The sequence below is a fragment of the Kogia breviceps genome, chromosome 9 (genome assembly GCF_026419965.1).
Source record: "Kogia breviceps isolate mKogBre1 chromosome 9, mKogBre1 haplotype 1, whole genome shotgun sequence".
NCBI lineage: Eukaryota > Metazoa > Chordata > Mammalia > Artiodactyla > Physeteridae > Kogia > Kogia breviceps.
Window position 1 is genome coordinate 1617153 of NC_081318.1, and position 20068 is coordinate 1637220.

Genomic DNA, 20068 nt, shown 5'->3' on the forward strand with positions numbered 1-20068 from the left:
ACAAAGCCAAGAATAAGTTCATTAATTAAGTGGCCGGGAGGAAGAGAACAATAAGGTACCAGTAAAACGCATTTAGATTTTCATTCTTAACAAACTTTTGGTTTCAATTTCTTATAACTGAAAATAGCTTTTACCTTTTAGAGTCTACAGGCCTTGACAAGTTAGGGTTTCCCAGCCCAGTTATATACCAGTTTCATAAAGTACACTGAATCAACTGTTTTGGGAATGACTAAACCTATTGTTCCTATAGCAAACCTGTTGCTTTCAATGTTAATCTCTCACCTCCACAGCTGTGACACTAACCCTATTCATCAATATGTAAACAACAGTAAATTACAGCAAACTTCTCTATTTGATCTTTGAGCCTTAGGCACATTATCTTATCTTCTCTGAAAATTAAATATGGCCAAACTTCACAAATACCATTAACAAAGATGTCTGTTAAAGGGGGGAAAATGCTTTCTTCATGCAAATGAATTTAGTGGGAACAAAATGAAGTTTTTAAAAAGTCAGTCACATATATAGTTTACATTAGATTTCATTAACCATCAGAATCAAAAAATGCTCAAATTGACTGCTAACCACTTATAAAAGTAAGTTCAGCATGTTTATTAATACCTTGATTTTTTTAAACTGTGAGATTTCCTTTGTTTCCAAAATATTTGGAATATTTTCCATTAGCAATTTACTCCATTTACCAATGTAAATAGAACAATCAGTTTCACATCTGTTTCAAGTTAGTATATTTTCCCACTCTCATGCACTAACATAATACTAAGTTTTACACAATTTGAAGAATATTCAACTAAAATACTTAGAGTTAATTAAAATGTTAAAAGTTAGCAAAAGTTTTATTTGTAAATAATGCACAACCTATGATCTGTGGATTTTTCCTTCTCTTATAGACCTATAAGAAAGAACCTTTATGAAAATATAACAGCAACCAACTTCACATACATGCAAATATTTAAAAGTGCATCAAAATACAGTAATAAGTTACTAAAAATCATATTTATAAAACAATGTGGGCTTCCCTGGTGGCACAGTGGTTGAGAGTCCGCCTGCCAATGCAGGGGACACGGGCTCATGCCCCGGTCCAGGAAGATCCCACATGCCGCAGAGCGGCTAGGCCCGTGCGCCACAACTCTGAGCCTGCGCTCTAGAGCCCACGAGCCACAACTACTGAGCCCGCATACTGCAACTACTGAAGCCCATGAGCCTAGAGCCCGTGCTCTGCAACAAGAGAAGCCATCGCAAGGAGAAGGCCGCACACCACCATGAAGAGTAGCCCCTGCTCGACACAACTAGAGAAAGCCCATGCACAGCAATGAAGACCAATGCAGCCAATAAATAATTTATTTATTTTTTTAAAAAAGTACCCCAATAAAATGCAATTGTTTATATCTCATTACAATAAATTCCAAAAGACCCTCTTTTCTTTTTTTTTAAAGACCTTCTTTTCTTACACCAAAACTGTGTATTAATTATGGCACTGTTTTACTAGCAAAACCCTGGAAACAAACTGCACATATACGTCTATCAATAGGAAAGTGGTTCTATGATACAAACCATTCAGTGGAATATTATGCATCCATGGAGAAACTACTTCTAAAGGTGCTGGTGTGGAATCATCACTAAGACACAGTGCTGAGGAGAACAGTAGCTCTCACTGTTATTTAAAAAGCTAGGGGGGCTTCCCTGGTGGCGCACCAGTTGAGAGTCCGCCTGCCGATGCAGGGGACACGGGTTCGTGCCCCGGTCTGGGAAGATCCCACGTGCTGCAGAGAGGCTGGAGCCTGTGCTCCGCAAAGGGAGAGGCCACAACAGTGAGAGGCCTGCGTACCGCAAAAAAATAAATAAATAAATAAAGCTAGGGGCACATGTTTATTTATATGTACTCTCGTTTTGAAAAGACTGAGGAAACTGGTAAGAGTGGGGAAGTCTGGAGTCTCAGTGAGAGGAAGACTTTATTATATGCCCTTTAGAAGAATCTCAGTTTTTATAACTTTTTCAATTTAAAAAAATGTAACTTTTTTTTAAAGGTCACTGACTGCAGATTAGAAATGGAAACATTATCAGACCAAGGAAGATTAGTGATAATCTAACATTCTCATTATCAAGAATTATGACTTTCCCGTTACAAGATGTGAAAACGAGACGCCCAGAAAAGATGAATAAGTTGCAGACAATTGGTTAAGAAGATAAGCATTTTTTCAAGTCCCCATTTGACTTTTTACATTTCATCTTTCACAGTGAAGATGTGCTATGAACTGTGCTGCTTGCCAACACACGAGACTTTACTAATGTTCCTAAAAAAGACACAGGATTGTTAAAGCCGTCCTTTCAGCGCCTGTAGTACACGGTCTTCAAGTTGCCTAGCAGTGAAAGGAGAGCTCAAGCAAAGCGAGAGAGAGCACCAGACGCGCAGGCTACACAACATCCAACATCCAGACCAGGGTTCACATACTCCACTAAATGATCTGGAATCTCTGAGCCCTGATTTCTTCCTCTACGGGAGGTGCTGGCAAGCACCTCCGCCTCACAGAGAAGTCAAGAAGAGGTGGGAGCATACAACGAGCAGGAGGACAAACCCTGCGGAGCGCAGCGTAGGTGAGTAACAAATACGGAGAGAAAACAGAAACACCCTGGAGAGAAAGTGCCCTCAGAGGTTCCCTGCAACTGCACAGATGCTAAGGCAGCACTTAACTGCTAAGACCAGGGAATGGAAATTGATATAGTTTTTTCTAGAGAACAAAACATATCAAAAGCCTATGTGCACACTGACCAAGCAATTCAGCTTCTTTCTGCAATGTATCCTAAAAAATAATTATAAATCATTGGCTATAAAGATGTTGTTCACAACAAAATAGTAACAACCTCAATGTCCAAAAGTACAGGATGAACATGTATACGTCATCATACACAGCTCATACAAAGAACATGCATGGTAATTTTAAAAAGAAAACAAAATTTTAATTTTAGAAAATACACTGAACTATTGGATCCTCAGCTTTGGAATAACCCAGAGTTTATATAATTGTCTTATGGTCAGTCCACAGGATAGAGTCACAGCTACAGCAAATAACACCTCAAAGCCAGTACAAAAGGTCTGAGGTCCTCCAACAAGCCCTGCTTTTCTCATGAGCTCTGCTCTGCTCGCGGCCCCTCAGTCAGTACTACTGTCTGCGCCCACTGCCGCGCCCGCTGGCGGGCCATGCACTGGTCCCAGCAGCACCTCTCCCTTGTGTGCCCCTTCCTCTGTTTCTGTAAACGCTGGCATCCCTCGGAGTTTTGTCCTGAGCCCACATGTCTTCTCAGCAGAACATTTTCCAGAGCATCTCACAACTTCAACTGTTACCTACTGATGGACCAACGGACTCCCAGTCTCTGCCTGAAGCTCCAGGCCAGCACCCCACCTGCCTACTGAGCAACCCCAAGCATCTTACATTGAACACATCCCTAGGAACTCAGCATCGTGTCGGATTATGGGGTCACTGTCCACTCCTGTCACCCCAGACTGACACCTGACGTGGTGCTTGTCCCCCAGAGCTCATCAGTTCTGGCCCCTCGACAGCCCTGAACCCCTCCTCTCAGCTCCTGACGCCTGCTTCAGGCCCTCACTACTCCTCTGCACAACTACACCTGCCTGTCTCTCGCCTGGTGTCCAGCCCCTGCACTGCCCCACAATCATCTCTCTAAAACCTGAGTTTGCTCAGAGTCACTTCACTGCTTCAAAAGCCTTCAGTGGGGCTTCCCTGGTGGCGCAGTGGTTGAGAGTCCGCCTGCCGATGCAGGGGACGCGGGTTCGTGCCCCGGTCCGGGAGGATCCCACGCGCCGCGGAGCGGCTGGGCCCGTGAGCCGTGGCCGCTGCGCCTGCGCGTCCGGAGCCTGTGCTCCGCAATGGGAGAGGCCACGACGGCGAGAGGCCCGCGTACCGCAAAAAAAAAAAAAAGCCTTCAGTGGCTCCCAAGGTGCCCCTTTATGACCTGGCCCCTGACCGCCCACCTCCCCAGCCTTCTCTTCGCCCACCCCCACCCCAGCCAGCTGAACAGTCTGTAGGTGACTGCCACCTCTCCAGGGTCGGACACCTCTGCCCGTGCGGATCCTTCTAACTGGTGGCAACAACGTTCAACCTGTAAACAGTGGTAAGAATCCCAGCCCAGCACACAAGAGCCGAGGGCACTGACATTATGCTGCCCACCCGGGGCCCTAAGAATAGGCCCTGGAAAAGGAGGGAAGCAGGCTTCCTCCCTCCGTTCTGGCACAGGGCACCCCAAGCAGCTCTCAGATGGCCAGAAATTTACTTTGATGCTCTCCTACTTCACTCCCTCTCTCCAATGGCCTGATGCATCTACCTCGTGCCCTATGGCTGTCAAAGTGACAAGCCAAACACTTCCATTCCCATATTACTTACTCCCCTGTATGTTCCCCCCTTTTCTCCAAGGGTGGTTGGATTAAAAAGGTAAATGATCTAAGTGAATTCAAATTGCTGCAAATAAATGGCAGCCTCTCATGATTCTGACACTTTTTTGAGGAAGATGCTTAACTCAAATAAACTGCCTAACAGATAACATTTCAGGTAAGACCGTGCAGGAACGCAAGAGCTTAACAGCTCACAGGAAAGGCAGCTCACAGTCAGGGAGCCTTGCCTGGGAGAAGGGAATTTTAAGTCAGTTCTCTATTTCACCAGTTTTCTAAGCTGTTCCTAGCTTACCCACTTCTTTCCTTGTTACATTTCCAAACTGGTGGAGTTTGATTCCTCTCACCTTGAGTGCGGACTGGATTGACAAAATAGGACAAAAGTGACAACGTATGACGTTCAGGACTCCCTCGTAACAGGCTTTGCCTCATTCTCCCCGCTCTCCTGCGTCACGGGCTCCGGGGAAGCCAGTTGCCAGGTCAGGAGGACACTCAAGCAGACCTAAGGTGATGCCCGAGTGGCAGGAGCTGACACCTCCCGCCAGGACCCATCACTGGCCTCCAGGCACAGGCATGAGTCAGCCCCACAGTGGCTCCCCCAGCACCGGGCACGGCTTCCGATGCCTGAGCCTCCAGAGACCCTAGGCCAGAACCACCCTGCACGCTGCTCTGGGATGCCGGCCCCACAGAGCGGAGAGAACAAAAATGGGCTGCTTTAAGCCACTATGATGCACGGAGAACTAGACCTCTGTTCGTCGGCAATTAAGACACTGGTAAAGCAGAGACCACGACTGTTCAGATTAACATAACTTAAATGCAGACTGCACTACTGTTTTCCAACCTACTTATCTCCACTAACAATGACACAGTTTAATACATGAGTAGACATCGATAAATGATAAATATTAACAAATATAGATCATGACCACTTCAAACAGTTGTATAGTACCCCACCGCACTGTCACACCATTTAACAAATTTCCTATTGTTAGACATTTATTTTGAATTTTTCAATACTATAAGTAATGCCACAAACATCATCTTTTCTTTCTCATGCATCTATCCCATGCACCTGTCAAATTAGTTTCTTAGAATAAATTTCTAGAAGTAGACGTACTGGATTTAGAGGGGTCGGACCTGTTTACGACTCCCGATGCATGCTGTTAAACCATCCCCCAGGAAGGCTTGCCGAGTTACGCTGCCACCCACACCCCCCAGCAGGCATCTCCAACTTTAACTTGGTCACCACTGAAGGTGACGGACTCCGGAGACACTCGACCAGAAGGAAGCTCCTGCTCCTGCCTTCGTGCTCACAAGCAGCCTAGGCCGAGGCCGGAGAACAAGGGGTATAAAATAAGGGTCATGGTCAAAGAATAAAATGCTTAACTCCCAAACTCCTAGGTGCCCGCATTCTTTAAAGTTATAAGAAAAAAGGGAAAGAGACAGAGGGAAACTCTTTACTGCTTTTGCAATAACCTCTTTTGAGGGCTCTTCTACAGTCCTATGAGATGACCTGTTTATTACCTTAGTTAAGAGACCTAGTTGGCAACTAACTCTGTAACTCAAGAAAATCAGCACACACTGGAGTGTGCAAAAGCCAGACAGGACTAGGGAAGGCAAGCCAGGTAGGTGCCTGAGCACAAAATTTAAGGAGGCACTCACTCTCAGGGCCATGAACCCGAGGGCCACCGTAAGCCCTGCACCTATGCATCTCGAGTCACAGCCTCCTTAAATTTTGTGCCCTACCTGCCTTGCTTGCCTCACCCTAGACCCTGATTAGAAGTCCAAAGACAATTAGACAAAGTCTCAGCCCTTCCATTCTGCTTGGTTTCCCTAGGAACCAGATCAAGAATTCCTGACCTTATATGCTACAGAGAACTACAGAGTTCTGGTCTCGTATGTGAAGAGTATGGAAAATCATATTCAAGAGAACAGAGGTGGGGCTGCTAGATAAAACAGGAAGGTAATAATACCAGTTCTGACAGTCAATCTTAAAATCTGATTTTAGAAAATGTTTCTACTTTACTTGATGTCAGACGTGTAAAAAGGTTTACCTTCCACTGCAACATACACAGAGGAGTATGACAACATGTATATCAACTGCCAGCTTTTCAAAACGAAATAGCACGGGACTTTTTTTTTTAGGTTAAAATATTTTAGGTAAGACCTCCAATTACACAACAGAGGGCAGTTATATAAAACTAACCAATCAGAGTGCTTACAATCCTAAGAGTATTCTAGACTTATTGAAAGGGGAAATTAAAATTACAGTAGCTGGTTTTGGTAGGCTCTACAGTGAAACTCATTCTGCGAGGCCAGCAGTACCCTAATACAAAAACCAGAAAAAGACATCACGAGAAATAAAAGCTACTCTCTCCGGAACACAGATGCAAAAATCCCCCAAACAAAATACTACCAAATTGAATGCAACAACGTATAAAAAGAATTATACATCATAACCATGTGGGATTTATGCTAGGTATGCAAGGGCTGGTTCAGCATTCAAAAAACACTTGGTGTGGGCTTCCCTGGTGGCGCAGTGGTTGAGAGTCCGCCTGCCGATGCAGGGGACGCGGGTTCGTGCCCTGGTCCGGGAAGATCCCACGCGCCGCGGAGCGGCTGGGCCCGTGAGCCATGGCCGCCGAGCCTGCGCGTCCGGAGCCTGTGCTCCGCAATGGGAGAGGCCACAACAGTGAGAGGCCCGCGTACTGCAAAAAAACACAAAAAAAACAAAAAAAAACAAAAAAACACTTGGTATAATCCATCACATCAACAGACTAAGGAAAAGTATATGATCATACAATAAAAAGCACTTGACAAAATCCAACACCCAGGTAATTAATTCCCTGGCAGTCTAGTGGTTAGGGCTCCGTGCTTCCACTGCAGAGAGCACAGGTTTGATCCCTGGTTGGGGAACTAAGATCCCACATGCCACGCCGTGTGGCCAAAAAGGAAAATAAAAATTAAATTTAAAAAACCCAACACCCATTCATGACAAAAATTCTCAACACACTAGAAATAGATAGGAACTTCCTCAACTTGATAAAGAACCACCACAAAATACCTACAGCTAACATCATACTTAATGGTGAGAAACTAGAAACCTTCCCATTAAGATCAGGAACAAAGCAAGGATATTTTCTCTTACCACTCCTTTTTGACATCATTAGCTCTAGCTAATGCAATAAAGCAAGAAAAGGATACAAAAGCTATACAGATTGGGAAGAAATAAAACTGTCTTTGGTCCCAGATGACATGATCGTCTCTGTAGAAAATCCCAAAGAATTAACAAAAAACTCCTGGAACTAACAAGCGATTAGAGCAATACTGCAGGATACAAGATTAACATACAAAAGTCAACTGCTGTTCCACATTCCATCAATGAACAACTGGAATTTGAAATTTAAAAAATAATAATAATAATAAATAAATAAGATTTCCACTATGGAAACAATATGAAGGTTCCTCCAAAAATTAAAAATAGAACTACCTTATGGTCCAGCAATCCCACTTCTTGGTAGCTATCCAACAGAAATGAAAACAGGTTTTGAAAACATATCTGCACCACTATATTCACTGCAGCATTATTCAAAATAATAAAGATACAAAGACCTAAGTGTCATCAAACAGACGAACAGATAAAGATGTGGTGCATACACACAACAGAATATTATTCAGCCAAGAGAAAGAAGGAAATTCTACCATGTGTAGAAATATGGATGGACCTTGAGGCCCTTAAGCTAAGTGAAATAAGCCACAGAAAGACAAATACTGTAGGTATCACTTATACATGGAATCTTAAAAACAAAAAAAAGTCAAACAAAAAAAAGTCAAAGTCAAAAAAAAGAGTAGGGGCTTCCCTGGTGGCACAGTGGCTGAGAGTCCGCCTGCCAATGCAGGGGATGCGGGTTCGTGCCCCGGTCCGGGAAGATCCCACGTGCCGCGGAGCGGCTAGGCCCGTGAGCCATGGCCGCTGAGCCTGCGCGTCCAGAGCCTGTGCTCCGCAATGGGAGAGGCCACAACAGTGAGAGGCCGGCGTACTGCCAAAAAAAATAATAATAATAAAAAAGTAAAAAAGTAGCTGCCAGGGGCTGGGTGGATAGGGGTGGGGGAAATAGGGAGAAATTGGTAAAAACGTAAATACAAAACAAAATTGCCTTCTTGTAAACCAACAATGAACATTTGGAACTGGAAATTAAAAACACAGTATTGTTTACATTATCACCCCCCAAAAAAGAAATACTTTGGTATATATAAGGCAATTTACAATAGTCTGATGAATAAAGTCAAAGAACTGCACAAATGGAGAGACAGTCCATGTTGAATAGGAAGACTCAATATTGTCAAGATCAATTCTTCTTAACTTGTTGATCTACAGATTCAACACATTCCCAATCAAAATCCCAATAAGTTCGTAAAACACAGAGAACATACCCAATATTCTATAATAACTATGAGTATGACCTTTAAAAACTGTAAATTACTATTGTACACCTGTAACTTATGTAATATTGTACCATCAACTATATTTCAATAAAAACAAATGCAACAAATACACCTAAAATACAGTGGCTTAAAAATATATATATATATATATATATATAAAAGTTATTTTGTGAATATCAACAAACTGCCTCTAAGGTTGATATGGAAAGGCAAAAGACCCAAAAAAGCCAACACAATGCTGAAGAAAAATGTGAACAAGGTTGGACGACTGACACTAGCTGACTTTGAGACTTACCATAAAGCTCCAGAAATCAAGACAGTATGGCACTGGCAAAAACAAAGCAAAACAAAAAAATCCAGAACAGACAAATAGATGAACGGACCAGAATAGCAAGCCCAGAAATCGACATACAAAAATACAGCCAATTGATCTACTGACAAAGGAGCAAAGGCAATTCAATGAAGAAAGGACAGCTTTTCAACAAATATGTTGGAACAACTAGATATCCACATGCCAAAACAGAAAGAAAAAATAAAAAAATATAGACACAGACCTTAACACCTTTCACAAAAATTAACCCAAAATGGATCACAGACCTAAATGTACAATACAAAACTATAATACTACTAGAAGTTAACACAGGAGAAAAGCCAGGTGACATTGTGTTTGGTAATGACTTTTTAGATACGACATAAGAAGCACAATTCATGAAAGAAAAAACTGATAAAACTGGACTTCATTCGAATTTAAAACTTCTGCTCTGCAAAAGACTGTTAAGAGAATGAAAAGACAAGCTCAAAACTGGGAGAAGATATATGCAAAAGGCCTCTCTGAAAAGAGTTTATATCTGCAAAATATATACAAATACACTGAAAATGTGTATAAGGAACTGCTAAAACTCAACAGTAAGAAAACAAACAACCCAATTAAAAAATGGGATAAAGACCTGAACAGACATCTTAACAAAGATACACAAATGGTAAATAAGCACATATGAAAAGATGCCCACCTCACATGTCAACAGGGAAATGCAACTTAAAACAATGAGATACCACTACATACCTACTGGAACGGCCAAAATTTAAACACTGACACCACCAAATGCTGACGAGGATGTGGAGCAACAGGAGCTCTCGCCACTGCTGGTGGGAACGCAAAGTGGTGCAGCCACTTCGGAAGACAGTTTGGCAGTTAACTACAAAACTACACATAATCTTACCATACGATCTAGCAATCACGCTCCTTGATATTCACAAAAAGGAGCTGAAAACTATGTCCACACACAAAACCGGCGTGTGGATGTTTATGGCAGCTTTATTCATAATTGCTAAAACTTGGAAGCAACCAAGATCTCCTTCAGCAGGTGAAGGGACAAATAAACGACGTCCCATCCAGACAATGGAATAGTATTCAGCAATTTGGAGGGGGTGTGGGGAAAGAAAAGGCCAGGAAAGACCTGGAACAACCTTAAAAGCATATTCCTAAGTTAAAGAAGCCAGTCTCAAAAGATCAAAACTCACAGAACGTACAACACCTGGATTGAACCCTGATATAAACTGACTTAATAAGGTATCAGTATTGGTCCATCAATTGTAACAAACGTATCACATTATGACAAGATGGAAATAATAGAGAAAACAATGTGCTAGGAAGATGGAGTGAGAACTCTCTACTTTCCCATCAGTTTTTTCTGTTAAGACTTAAACTGCTCTACAAAAATAGTCTGTTAATAAAAAATAAGATAAAAAAACAAGCTAGCAAGCTATGAAAAATCATGGAGGAACCTTAAGTGTATGCTGCTAAGTGAAAGAAGCAAATCTGAAAAGGCTACACACCGTATGATTCCAACTACATGACATTCTAGAAAGGCAAAACTATGGAGACAGTAAAAAGATGAGTGGTGGCCAGAGACTGGGGGCAGGGGGGCGGCAGTGTGTGAGGGATAAGGGAGAAAATGAATAGGTAAAGCACAGTGGATTTTTAGGGCAACTATTCTCTATGATGCTGTAATGGCCGATACATGTCATTATACATTTGTCAAAACCCACTTAAAGCACAACACAAAGAATGAATCTTAATGTATTGCTATTGGTTCATGAACCACATTAAGGCAAGATGCTAATAACAGTGGATTTCTATACTTGTAATCAAATGACCATTAAGATATTCTTCTATGCACTACCAAGACTAGAAAAAAAATACTGCCAATAAACTATGTCATGCCACCATGTATCCTGACTTCAGAAATATTAAAAAGTGGAAACCTATGTGACTTAGACTCAGTATATACCTACCCAATCCAGTATATACCTACTCAATGTATACCTTTCCACCCACCTGGAATACCCTTGCTTCCCAGCTACCCTAATTCCACGCATCCTTCAAGACTAAAGAGCCCCAACCAACTCTATTCTTTCCTGAATCAGCCCAAGGGAAACCCAGAATGTGGTAATTGCTCTCTATTGTTATTTAATGTTTAACTGTGTAAGTCTTACCTCCCCAACAAGATTACAATGAGGGCATGAACTTTTCCTTACAATGTTTCAGATCCTTCAAACAACCTTTACAAACAAACATTTTAAATATTCATTTAATTTGGTGGGGGGGGAGATGTGTTTATTCAAAAAGTGGCAACTATTCAGTTTCCACTAAACTTCAGAAGGGAAAATTTCAAACAATAATTTAAGACATGGGGGAAATATCATTTTAAGTTTTTGCCTTTTAAATGAGGCAAAGGACTTACGTTGCAGCCAAAGAGAATTAAGGAAAATAAGCATATGTGGGTGCGCAACATCATTAGTTGTTACGAAACAAAATTAAAACTGCAATGAAACTACAAACCAACGGGAACTGCCAAATTACAATGACTGACAACGCTAAGTGCTGGCAAGGAAGCGGAGCCACTGAAACGCTCAGAACGAGGCAGAGTGCACTGGAGCTAAACCCACATGCAACGTGTGAGCCCCACGTGAGAGCATGTGTCCACCCAGAGACACGTACAACAAATACGGATCAACTGTGCTATGTACGTTCAGACAATGCAACCAAAATAAGATGATGGATCCCACCTCTCAGACCAAATGCTGAGCCACAGAGGCCAGTCCAAAAAGAGGGGCCTCTACGCACAAGAAGTTCAACAGGCAGAACTGATCTGCGGTACTAAAGGTCGGAAGAGTAGTTACCTTTGGGTAGCAAGGCTTAGAATGGAAAGGTGTAGATGGGGGCCTCTGGAGTGCTGGGCACGTTATTTGATGGGAGTGGTGGGCCCACGGGTGTGTTCATATGGAAAAATCCTTCCAACAGAAGCTACATTTAATTCCCTGCCCAGATTCGGTGCCAGGCCAATGCACCCAACCCCCAGCCACTGCAGAGTGACTGCGGTGGGCTCCTTACTGCCACCCTCACTGGAGAATTACACTCCCACCCACCCCAGGGGCAGCCTGCAGACAACGACTAAATGATATGTGGATACAAAATGCCAGCCCCCTCACCTCAAGAAGGTACAACTCTGTGACGCCAGCCATGCTCCAGAGTTGTCAGTGGGATCCGGCTAAAGATAAACTCCAACTGAAAAAACCCCTCGTCCCCTGCCCTCTCCTCTTCCCTCCTCAATTTCACCTGCACAAGGACTTCCTCCTCAGGCTTCTAGGGCACATGGCCTAAGACACAGACACTTAAAGTCTGTGACCCCGACTGTATGTTAAGTCTAAACCTCAATGAAAAGGAGGGTAAAAAGGGGGAAAAAATTGTTTCGCACAGCTGAAAAGCAAGACGTGCAATATCCCCTTGAGATTCTGATCAAGGGGATTAAAGAAGAGACGTGTTACTTGGTGAGAAAACAGGATCAACACCCTAGCAGGACCTGCCAGGGCATCCTGCCTGTAACAGAAGTCACAAGGTCCTACATAAGTGAGGTGACATGGATTCTAAGGTGGTGACCTGCCCCCAGCTTGCTATGTGGCTGTGCAGTCACTCAACAGTTCTTTATCCCACCTGTAAACTAGATCTGGCCCAGAGGCTCTCCAAGGCCCCTTCCAATGCATAAGCCCTTTGATCTCACTTGGAATTTTCATGAATACCCAAGCCACGGAATGTGACCCACGCCAGCCCTGCACAGCACCTACACAGCACCTAGTTCTGCAGCCTCCAACTCATCACCATCACGCAAAACCCAAAGCTTGTGAATTATCAGCACACTTCCTTCCCAAACCCCTGCTGGGTTCCCCTCCTCTACCCTCAGAAACCATCATACACATACCCCCATAGTACAATTAAAAACGGATAGTCTTACATGGACTTGAGCATACGCGCAGAGTCATGCGCCAACCCCGTCATTCAGTGTAACATACAGGACACACTAATACAGAAGAAAGAATAGACGAACCACTGAAAGAACACTTTAGAAAATTATTTAGTGAACAATCCGCTAATTATACTCACTTGAACTTTTCCAACACTCTAAGCAAGGGCGACCACCCTTTATTTTTAGTCTGATAAAACTAAAACAGGCAGGGAAGGGATCCAATGGAGAAGTGGTAAAAAGCAAGCAAATGAAGCAACACTGACGCTGAACTACTTGTCAGCAATTCCACCGAATCAGTATATGCCAGTCATCAGAGAGGATAGCACTCTAACTAGTTCGTACGCCCTTATTCTAAACTGTTATCCTAAGAATAATCATACGACCAGTTGTAACAGAAAAAATGTGCTAGAGTTTCTCCAGAAATGTTTCCAAAAAGCTGGTAAAGGACGACTTCCATGGCCTTGGATTCAAACACGTGGCCTATGATGAGGAGTTCCGCCTCAACTTCAGAGACTGTTGTCATGAACAAATACATTCTACTTACTTTCTACAACAGACGAGACCCCAAGTAGTACTCTAAAAGCAATCACCATCAGTCAAGTATCTAAAGTTCATTTCTGAAAGAAACACTGTGTCCTTTGCCCCGAGTTTTTCACTACCTAAGTATAAAAGGCCGTCCACCCTCAGCATCCTTGCAGCTTCTGGGCGATTCCGGTCCACAGAGCGCTTTTTCCCCATCAGCTTTCCTTCCAGACCCGCTTTGAGCCGTCGGAGCAGGTGACCCCGCAGCCCGCCCCCCGCGCGTCCCTCCGCCAGGATGGATCCCTCCCGGACCCGAGCCGGCCCCCCGCCTGCCTTCCAGCCCGGAGTCCGCGGCCGACCCCGCCCAGCCCCGCGGCGCTGCCGCACGCAGGCCGCTCTTACCTTCCGGCTCGCGCCTCCCAGGGACACCTTGGGCCTGGTTTTGAAATCCCCTTCGAAACTAAACATCTTCACAGCCTATCCCATCTGGGAGGGCCCGACACTGAGAGCGCGGGCGGGCCCCGGGGGAGGGGCCCCGGCGGGGGACAGCGACCGGGGGAGGGTCCTGGCGGGAGGGAACGACGAGGACGAGGCCGCGCCAGGAAGTGACCCCGAGCCCGCGCCCGCCGGCGCTCTGCCCGCCCGGACTGCCCTGGGGGGGAGGGGCGGCGACACTGGGGGCAGCCCTCGGCCACCTCCCCCCTCATCCACGCCTCCCCGCCGCTCCGGCCGAGCCCGAGCGCCCGCAGGACCGCGGACCCCGCACTTGCACCCGGAGCAGCTGCCGGGAGGAAAAATGGCCGCCGCCGCCGCTGCCGTGCGCCGCCCCGCAGGCGTGCGCGCGCCCGATACCGACGCCGCGGCGCGGCTCCCGGCGCCCCGCCCGCGTGCGCGCGCCCGCATCGACGGCGCGTCGGAGCGTGGGAAGAAGCGGCGGTGCCAGGCTCTGCGGCGGGAGGGATGAGGGGCGGGGCCGGGGCGCGTAGGTGGGGCGCAGGTGTCCGGGGAGGGGGGACCGCAAGTGGCGCAGGGGCGCTGGTGCCCCGGGGGGAGGGGGGCGGGGGGGGGGCAGGAGGGGGCGTGCGTCCCGATTGGTGCGGATGAATCCCGTGTTCAAAGTGCACCGAGGGCGGCTGCAGGGGTCGGTGGGCGCTTGCGCCCCGAAGTGGGACTAGGATGTTGTTTGTGCACTTTTCTGGGAAGCGGGCTCCACGCTTTCGATGATACCAAACTTGACTGATCTGAGGGGAAAAATATCAGCTTTACTACTTAATGCCCGTAGAGAGTGCATCATTTAACGTTGTGACCCAGTTATGTGTGAACTTCATACACACATATTTCAATATATACACATATATATCATACACACAGATACAAATGTATATCACATATATGCACATGTATAAAAGTATACCATGTATGCATACATACAGTTAACAAATGTCACATGCACATCAATATATACACAAATATATAGAATATACACATATATACATACATCTATATCACATATACACAGAGAAATATATATCGCGTACACATATACGTAAATATATATCGTATGCATACATATATTTCATATACACACGACTGAAATAAAAATCTTAAAAACTAATGTTTTTCATTATTATGTGGGATGCACTATTTTTTTTACTCTGTTGTCTTTTTTTTTTTACCAGCTGCAAACCACTAAATACATTTCACAACCCACTAACAGGTTTCAATCTCAGTTTGAAAAATCCTGCATGTACACACACACACACACAGACACACTATATATATATATGAGTATCACACATACTATATATATATTCTCATATATATATATGAGAATTAGGTCACAGTCGTCAGGATCAAAAAACTTTGAAAACCAGTGATTAGTGCAGTTTTCCAGTTAACACATAAGCTACTCTGATACATCAAGAAATCCTTGGGCTTCCCTGGTGGCGCAGTGGTTGAGAGTCTGCCTGCCGATGCAGGGGACATGGGTTCGTGCCCCAGTCTGGGAAGATCCCACATGCCGCAGAGCGGCTGGGCCTGTGAGCCATGGCCGCTAAGCCTGTGCGTCCAGAGCCTGTGCTCCACAACGGGAGAGGCCACAACAGTGAGAGGCCCGCGTACTGCAAAAAAAAAAAAAAAAAAAAAAAAAAAAAAAAAGAAATCCTTGATTCATCAAAAATATACAAATTTTACCAATTTTTAAATTTTACAGATTTTACAAATCATCACTTTTTTAAACCTGTCAGATGAGCAAAGATTTAAAATATTGGTAATATCCAGTATGTGCCCTCAGTAAGTGACTACTCTGAGGTCTCAGATTTTGCCCCAGATGAAGTCTTCCAAGGTCCAGGCCAGGAGTGAGGAGCAGGAAAGCCCATTTAACTAGTTCTCCAATATCAGCTTTGTTGGTAATTAAGGTGTGCTGCCTCCATCTGCTGGGTATTTTTCAAATTTTCTAAATTGGCTAAGAACATATCTATCTGTCTTAGTTTCCTATCATTGCTGTAACGCATCAGCACAATCTTAGTGGCTTAAACAACACAAATTTACTATCTTACAGCTCTGCAGGTCAGAAGTCTCACTGGGCTAAAATCAAGGTGTCTACAGGGCTATGTCCCTCCTGAAGGATGGGCTGTCATTTATTATCTCACCATTCCCCTGTTGTTTGGCACTTAGGTTAACACCATTTTGTCGAGGTTACAAATTTTGCTGCAAGCACATTCTCTCACACACAGGAATGAGTTCTTCCTGCAGGAAAGACACCCTAAGGCATCAGTGGCTGAGTTGCAGGGCAGCAGGCTTACCTTTGATGGGTCTGTTCCTTGATGTCCCCAGAGGATACACCCCCTCTCCTTTGAGATTATCCTGGGGCTTCTGGTGAGCCATGTAACTGTTGCCTCCGGAAACTCTGGAGTGGGTCCCAAGAGAATATTCATTAAATTAACAAACACCAAGGCCACTGTACACCCAAGGCTGGAAATTCACTCCTTCCTTTTACCGTCCCAAATCATGCCCGACACACTGTCCAGTACAATTCACTAGAACTCATGCAATGTGATTAAGTGATCCCATTTAGATTCTCCAATAATAAAACACCAAGAAAATTCCAAGGAATAAAACTATAAAGCAATATACAGAAAATTTTGTCACAAAATGGGGGAATAGTAGTTACTGATGGGAGAAGACCCTGGAGGGAAGAGTCAAAGTTACTGGCAAAAAATGAATAAATAAAAAACAGTTACTGGCAGCATTGTTTCTCAGCCTGCATGGTCTTTCCAGGGGTGTTTGCTTTGTATTATTCTTAAAAATGTTGATATATGTTTAATATACTTTCTATGTGTATAATAATTTTGATGATCAATTTCTTTCAGAAAAAGAAGCTTTATTGTCTTAGTTCAGGCTGCTTTGACAGAATGTCACAGACTGGGTGGCTTATAGACAACAGAAATTTATTTCCCGGTCTGGAGGCTGGAAGTTCCAGATCAAGGCCTGGCAGATTTGGTGTCAGGTGAGAACTCACTTCCTGGTTCATAGCTAGTGCCCTACCTCTGTGTCCTCACTTCGGGGATGGGACAAGGGAGCTCTTGGGGTCTCTTTTATAAGGACCCTCATCTCATTCACGAGGGCTCCACCTCGTGACCTCATCACCTCCCAAAAGCCCCACCTCCTAACACCATCACATTGGGGGTTAGGATTCAGCATATGAATCTGGGCGGAGGAGACACAGTCCATAACCTTCATTAATAAAATGGCAACAGTAAAACGCCCTAAATTTGAACATACACTCCTCTTCCATTATCATATTCCAGGGGATGTTAGAGGACAAATATTAAATCACTTTGCAAGATTAAAGTCCAAAGGTGAAAAAGTCCAAAGGAAACAAAGTGCAAAAACTGACGGAAATGAAGGGAGAAACTAACAATTTGACAATAATAGCTGTAGACTTCAAATACCCATTCTGAATACTGGCTAGAACAGCTAGACAGAAGATCAGAAAGGAAAGAAGATTCAAAGGCCACTCTCAGACTGACCTCACAGACTCTGGGGCCCAGCTCCCGCATCGGAGCAACCACTCCGCCCAGGGGCACATGGAGTCCATGCCGGGCCCTGCAACAGAAAGACAGAACTCGTACCAAGGGGTTCTCCAGCCACAATGGAACGAAGTCAGAAACCCATGGAAGCGGAAAAATTGGGAAACTTACCAAGGTGGAAATTAACTTCTTAATAGCCCCTGGGTCAAAGAAGAAATCCAAAGGGAAACCAGAAAGTACTGTGAGGTGAGTGCGAATCAAGGTAACAGACCAGAGACAACAGCAGGGGTTCAATGGCATTTAAGAGGAGGGCGGAGGAGGCTTGAGGTTCACAAAGATGGACGTCCACAGTCCAAGCCGGGAGCTCTCAGCTCCTATCAGGAGTGTAATCTCACGCCATCCAGAGAGATGGGGTGTTTTACCTGGGCAAACTCTCCCTTTCAGAAAGTGGTACCCGGGACACTTCTGCCTTCCGTCTTGCAAACTTTGCAAATCTGCTTGGGGCAGGCCCAGTCAACAGGCTGGCTGGAGTACCTTTCTCTCCCGGCCCCCAGATCCAAGACCCCGTATCTCTCCCCTACTGAGCCCTGTGTCTCTGGTGCTGGACGCCCACTGAGTGTCAGCTCTGCCCGTGACATCGGCCGCAGGGGGGCTCGGGAGCCGTTGCAAGCCGTGACGGCCCTTGGCCTGTGGCCCCTCGCCTAGGGAAGGTTCTTGCTCCCCTACATTGGGTCCAGCTGAGATTCCTGAGCCGAGGCTTCTGCGGGAGTCGCCATGGGATCACCGGGAGCCCTTCCCTCTGTCCGTCCTCCTCCACGCAACACAGTCCTCGCCTCGCGCTGAAGTGGAGGCCACGCGGCAGCCGCTGCTGGACGGCCCTCCTCCCAAGAACCCCGGCTGGGGGGTTAAGCTGCCCTGCCGGGCCAGGCTTCCCCGGAGGGTCTCACCTGCTGCCGGCCCCAGCACGGTCTGGGACACGCGGCCTTCCCACGGGGGCAAACCCACCACCGGTGGCAGTCGCCAGGTCAGGCCAACACTTCGCCTGGCCCCCGACAAGCACCGTCTTCCCCTGCGGCGGCAAAGAGCCGGCCGCACAGCTGTGAGATGCAGCTGCCCTGCAGGCTGTGAGCGACGCAGCCCCACCGGGCCCGGGCTCAGCGTGGCGCTCCGAAGCCCAGGGGCACGTGCCGAGGCCCCGCCAGCGCCCCACCCGGGGGAGGACCCTGTGCCGGAGGCCTGTGCTGTGCTCGCAGGCCTCAGAGGTGCGCTTATAACCTAATGTAGAAACCAGGACCTCATGGAGAGAGGAGTCCCGGCCGAGCGTGGACCTGGGGGCGCGGGGGCACAGGGGCGCAGGACCAGCCGAGGCAGGCGGGACGCAGTGGCGCAGGAGGCAGGTGCTGTGGAGAGAGAAGCGCCAAAAAGCTGATTCCACACGCACAGGCTTGCATTCATCGGTGGTTACCTTTTCTTCTTTTTGTCATAAAGCTCTTTACAATGAAGGACTAATTTTTTTTTTTTTTTTTACTAAAAGCTGGACTGTGTCCAATACAAAATGGCCTGCGTCCTCATCATTTCCAGGTACACTACAGACATGCTCTGTTATTCTTCAGTAAAACCGTATTCCTACCATCCATGGCAGGTTAAGCAATATTCACAGATACCCGTGCTTGCTCTCAGCACTCAAAGGAACATGAAGTTTAAGATGTGTTCTCACAGAAGACAAATACCATATGATATTACTTATATGTGGAATCTAAAATACGACACAAATGAACATGTCTACAAAACAGAAAGAGACTCACAGGCATAGAAAGCAGACTTGTGGTTGCCAAGGGCAGGGTGGACGGAAGGATTGGGAGTTTGGGATTCACAGATGTAAGCTTTTATATATAGGATGGATAAACAACAAGGTCCTACTGTAGAGCACAGGGAACTGTATTCACTATCCTGTGATAAACCATATGGAAAAGGATATGAAAAACGATGTCCATACACATGTGTATGTATGTATAACAATCACTTTGCTGTATAGCAGAAATGAACACAGCATTGTAACTCAACTCTACTTCAATAAAATGTAAAAGAAGAAGAGTGTGTTCTCGTGGTCAAGCACTGCTCAGAGACAGGTTTGGGCCCCAGCCCTGCCCTATCTAACTCCGTGACTTTGGGTCAATCAGTGACCTTCACCAAATTCATCTGCCAAGTGGGCCAAACACTCCCTGGCCGGAAGGCACAGGCCTGGCCCACGTGGCTCTCGAGGCCTTTGCTTTGGTGACACAAACACGTTGAATAAGCTGAGACGTTTCTGACCATTGTTATTCCCACGAAATGTCTGTAGCATT

The 20068-nt window shown here is 45.6% G+C and overlaps 1 protein-coding gene across 5 annotated transcripts in view; it reads right to left on the bottom strand.

Moving 5' to 3' along the window:
* UBE3C (ubiquitin protein ligase E3C) overlaps positions 1–14512 on the bottom strand; it is a 119151-nt gene extending 104639 nt beyond the window's left edge. For 3 of the 5 annotated variants that reach the window (XM_067041742.1, XM_067041745.1, XM_059074679.2), the window contains exon 1: positions 14095–14512. In XM_067041742.1, coding sequence (XP_066897843.1) covers positions 14095–14160 — 66 coding nt within the window. In that variant the 5' untranslated portion in view covers positions 14161–14512. The remainder of the gene's footprint in view (positions 1–14094) is intronic. The other 2 variants (XM_067041744.1, XM_067041743.1) reach the window with 1 other exon arrangement.
* Between the last annotated feature and the right edge of the window lie 5556 nt (positions 14513–20068).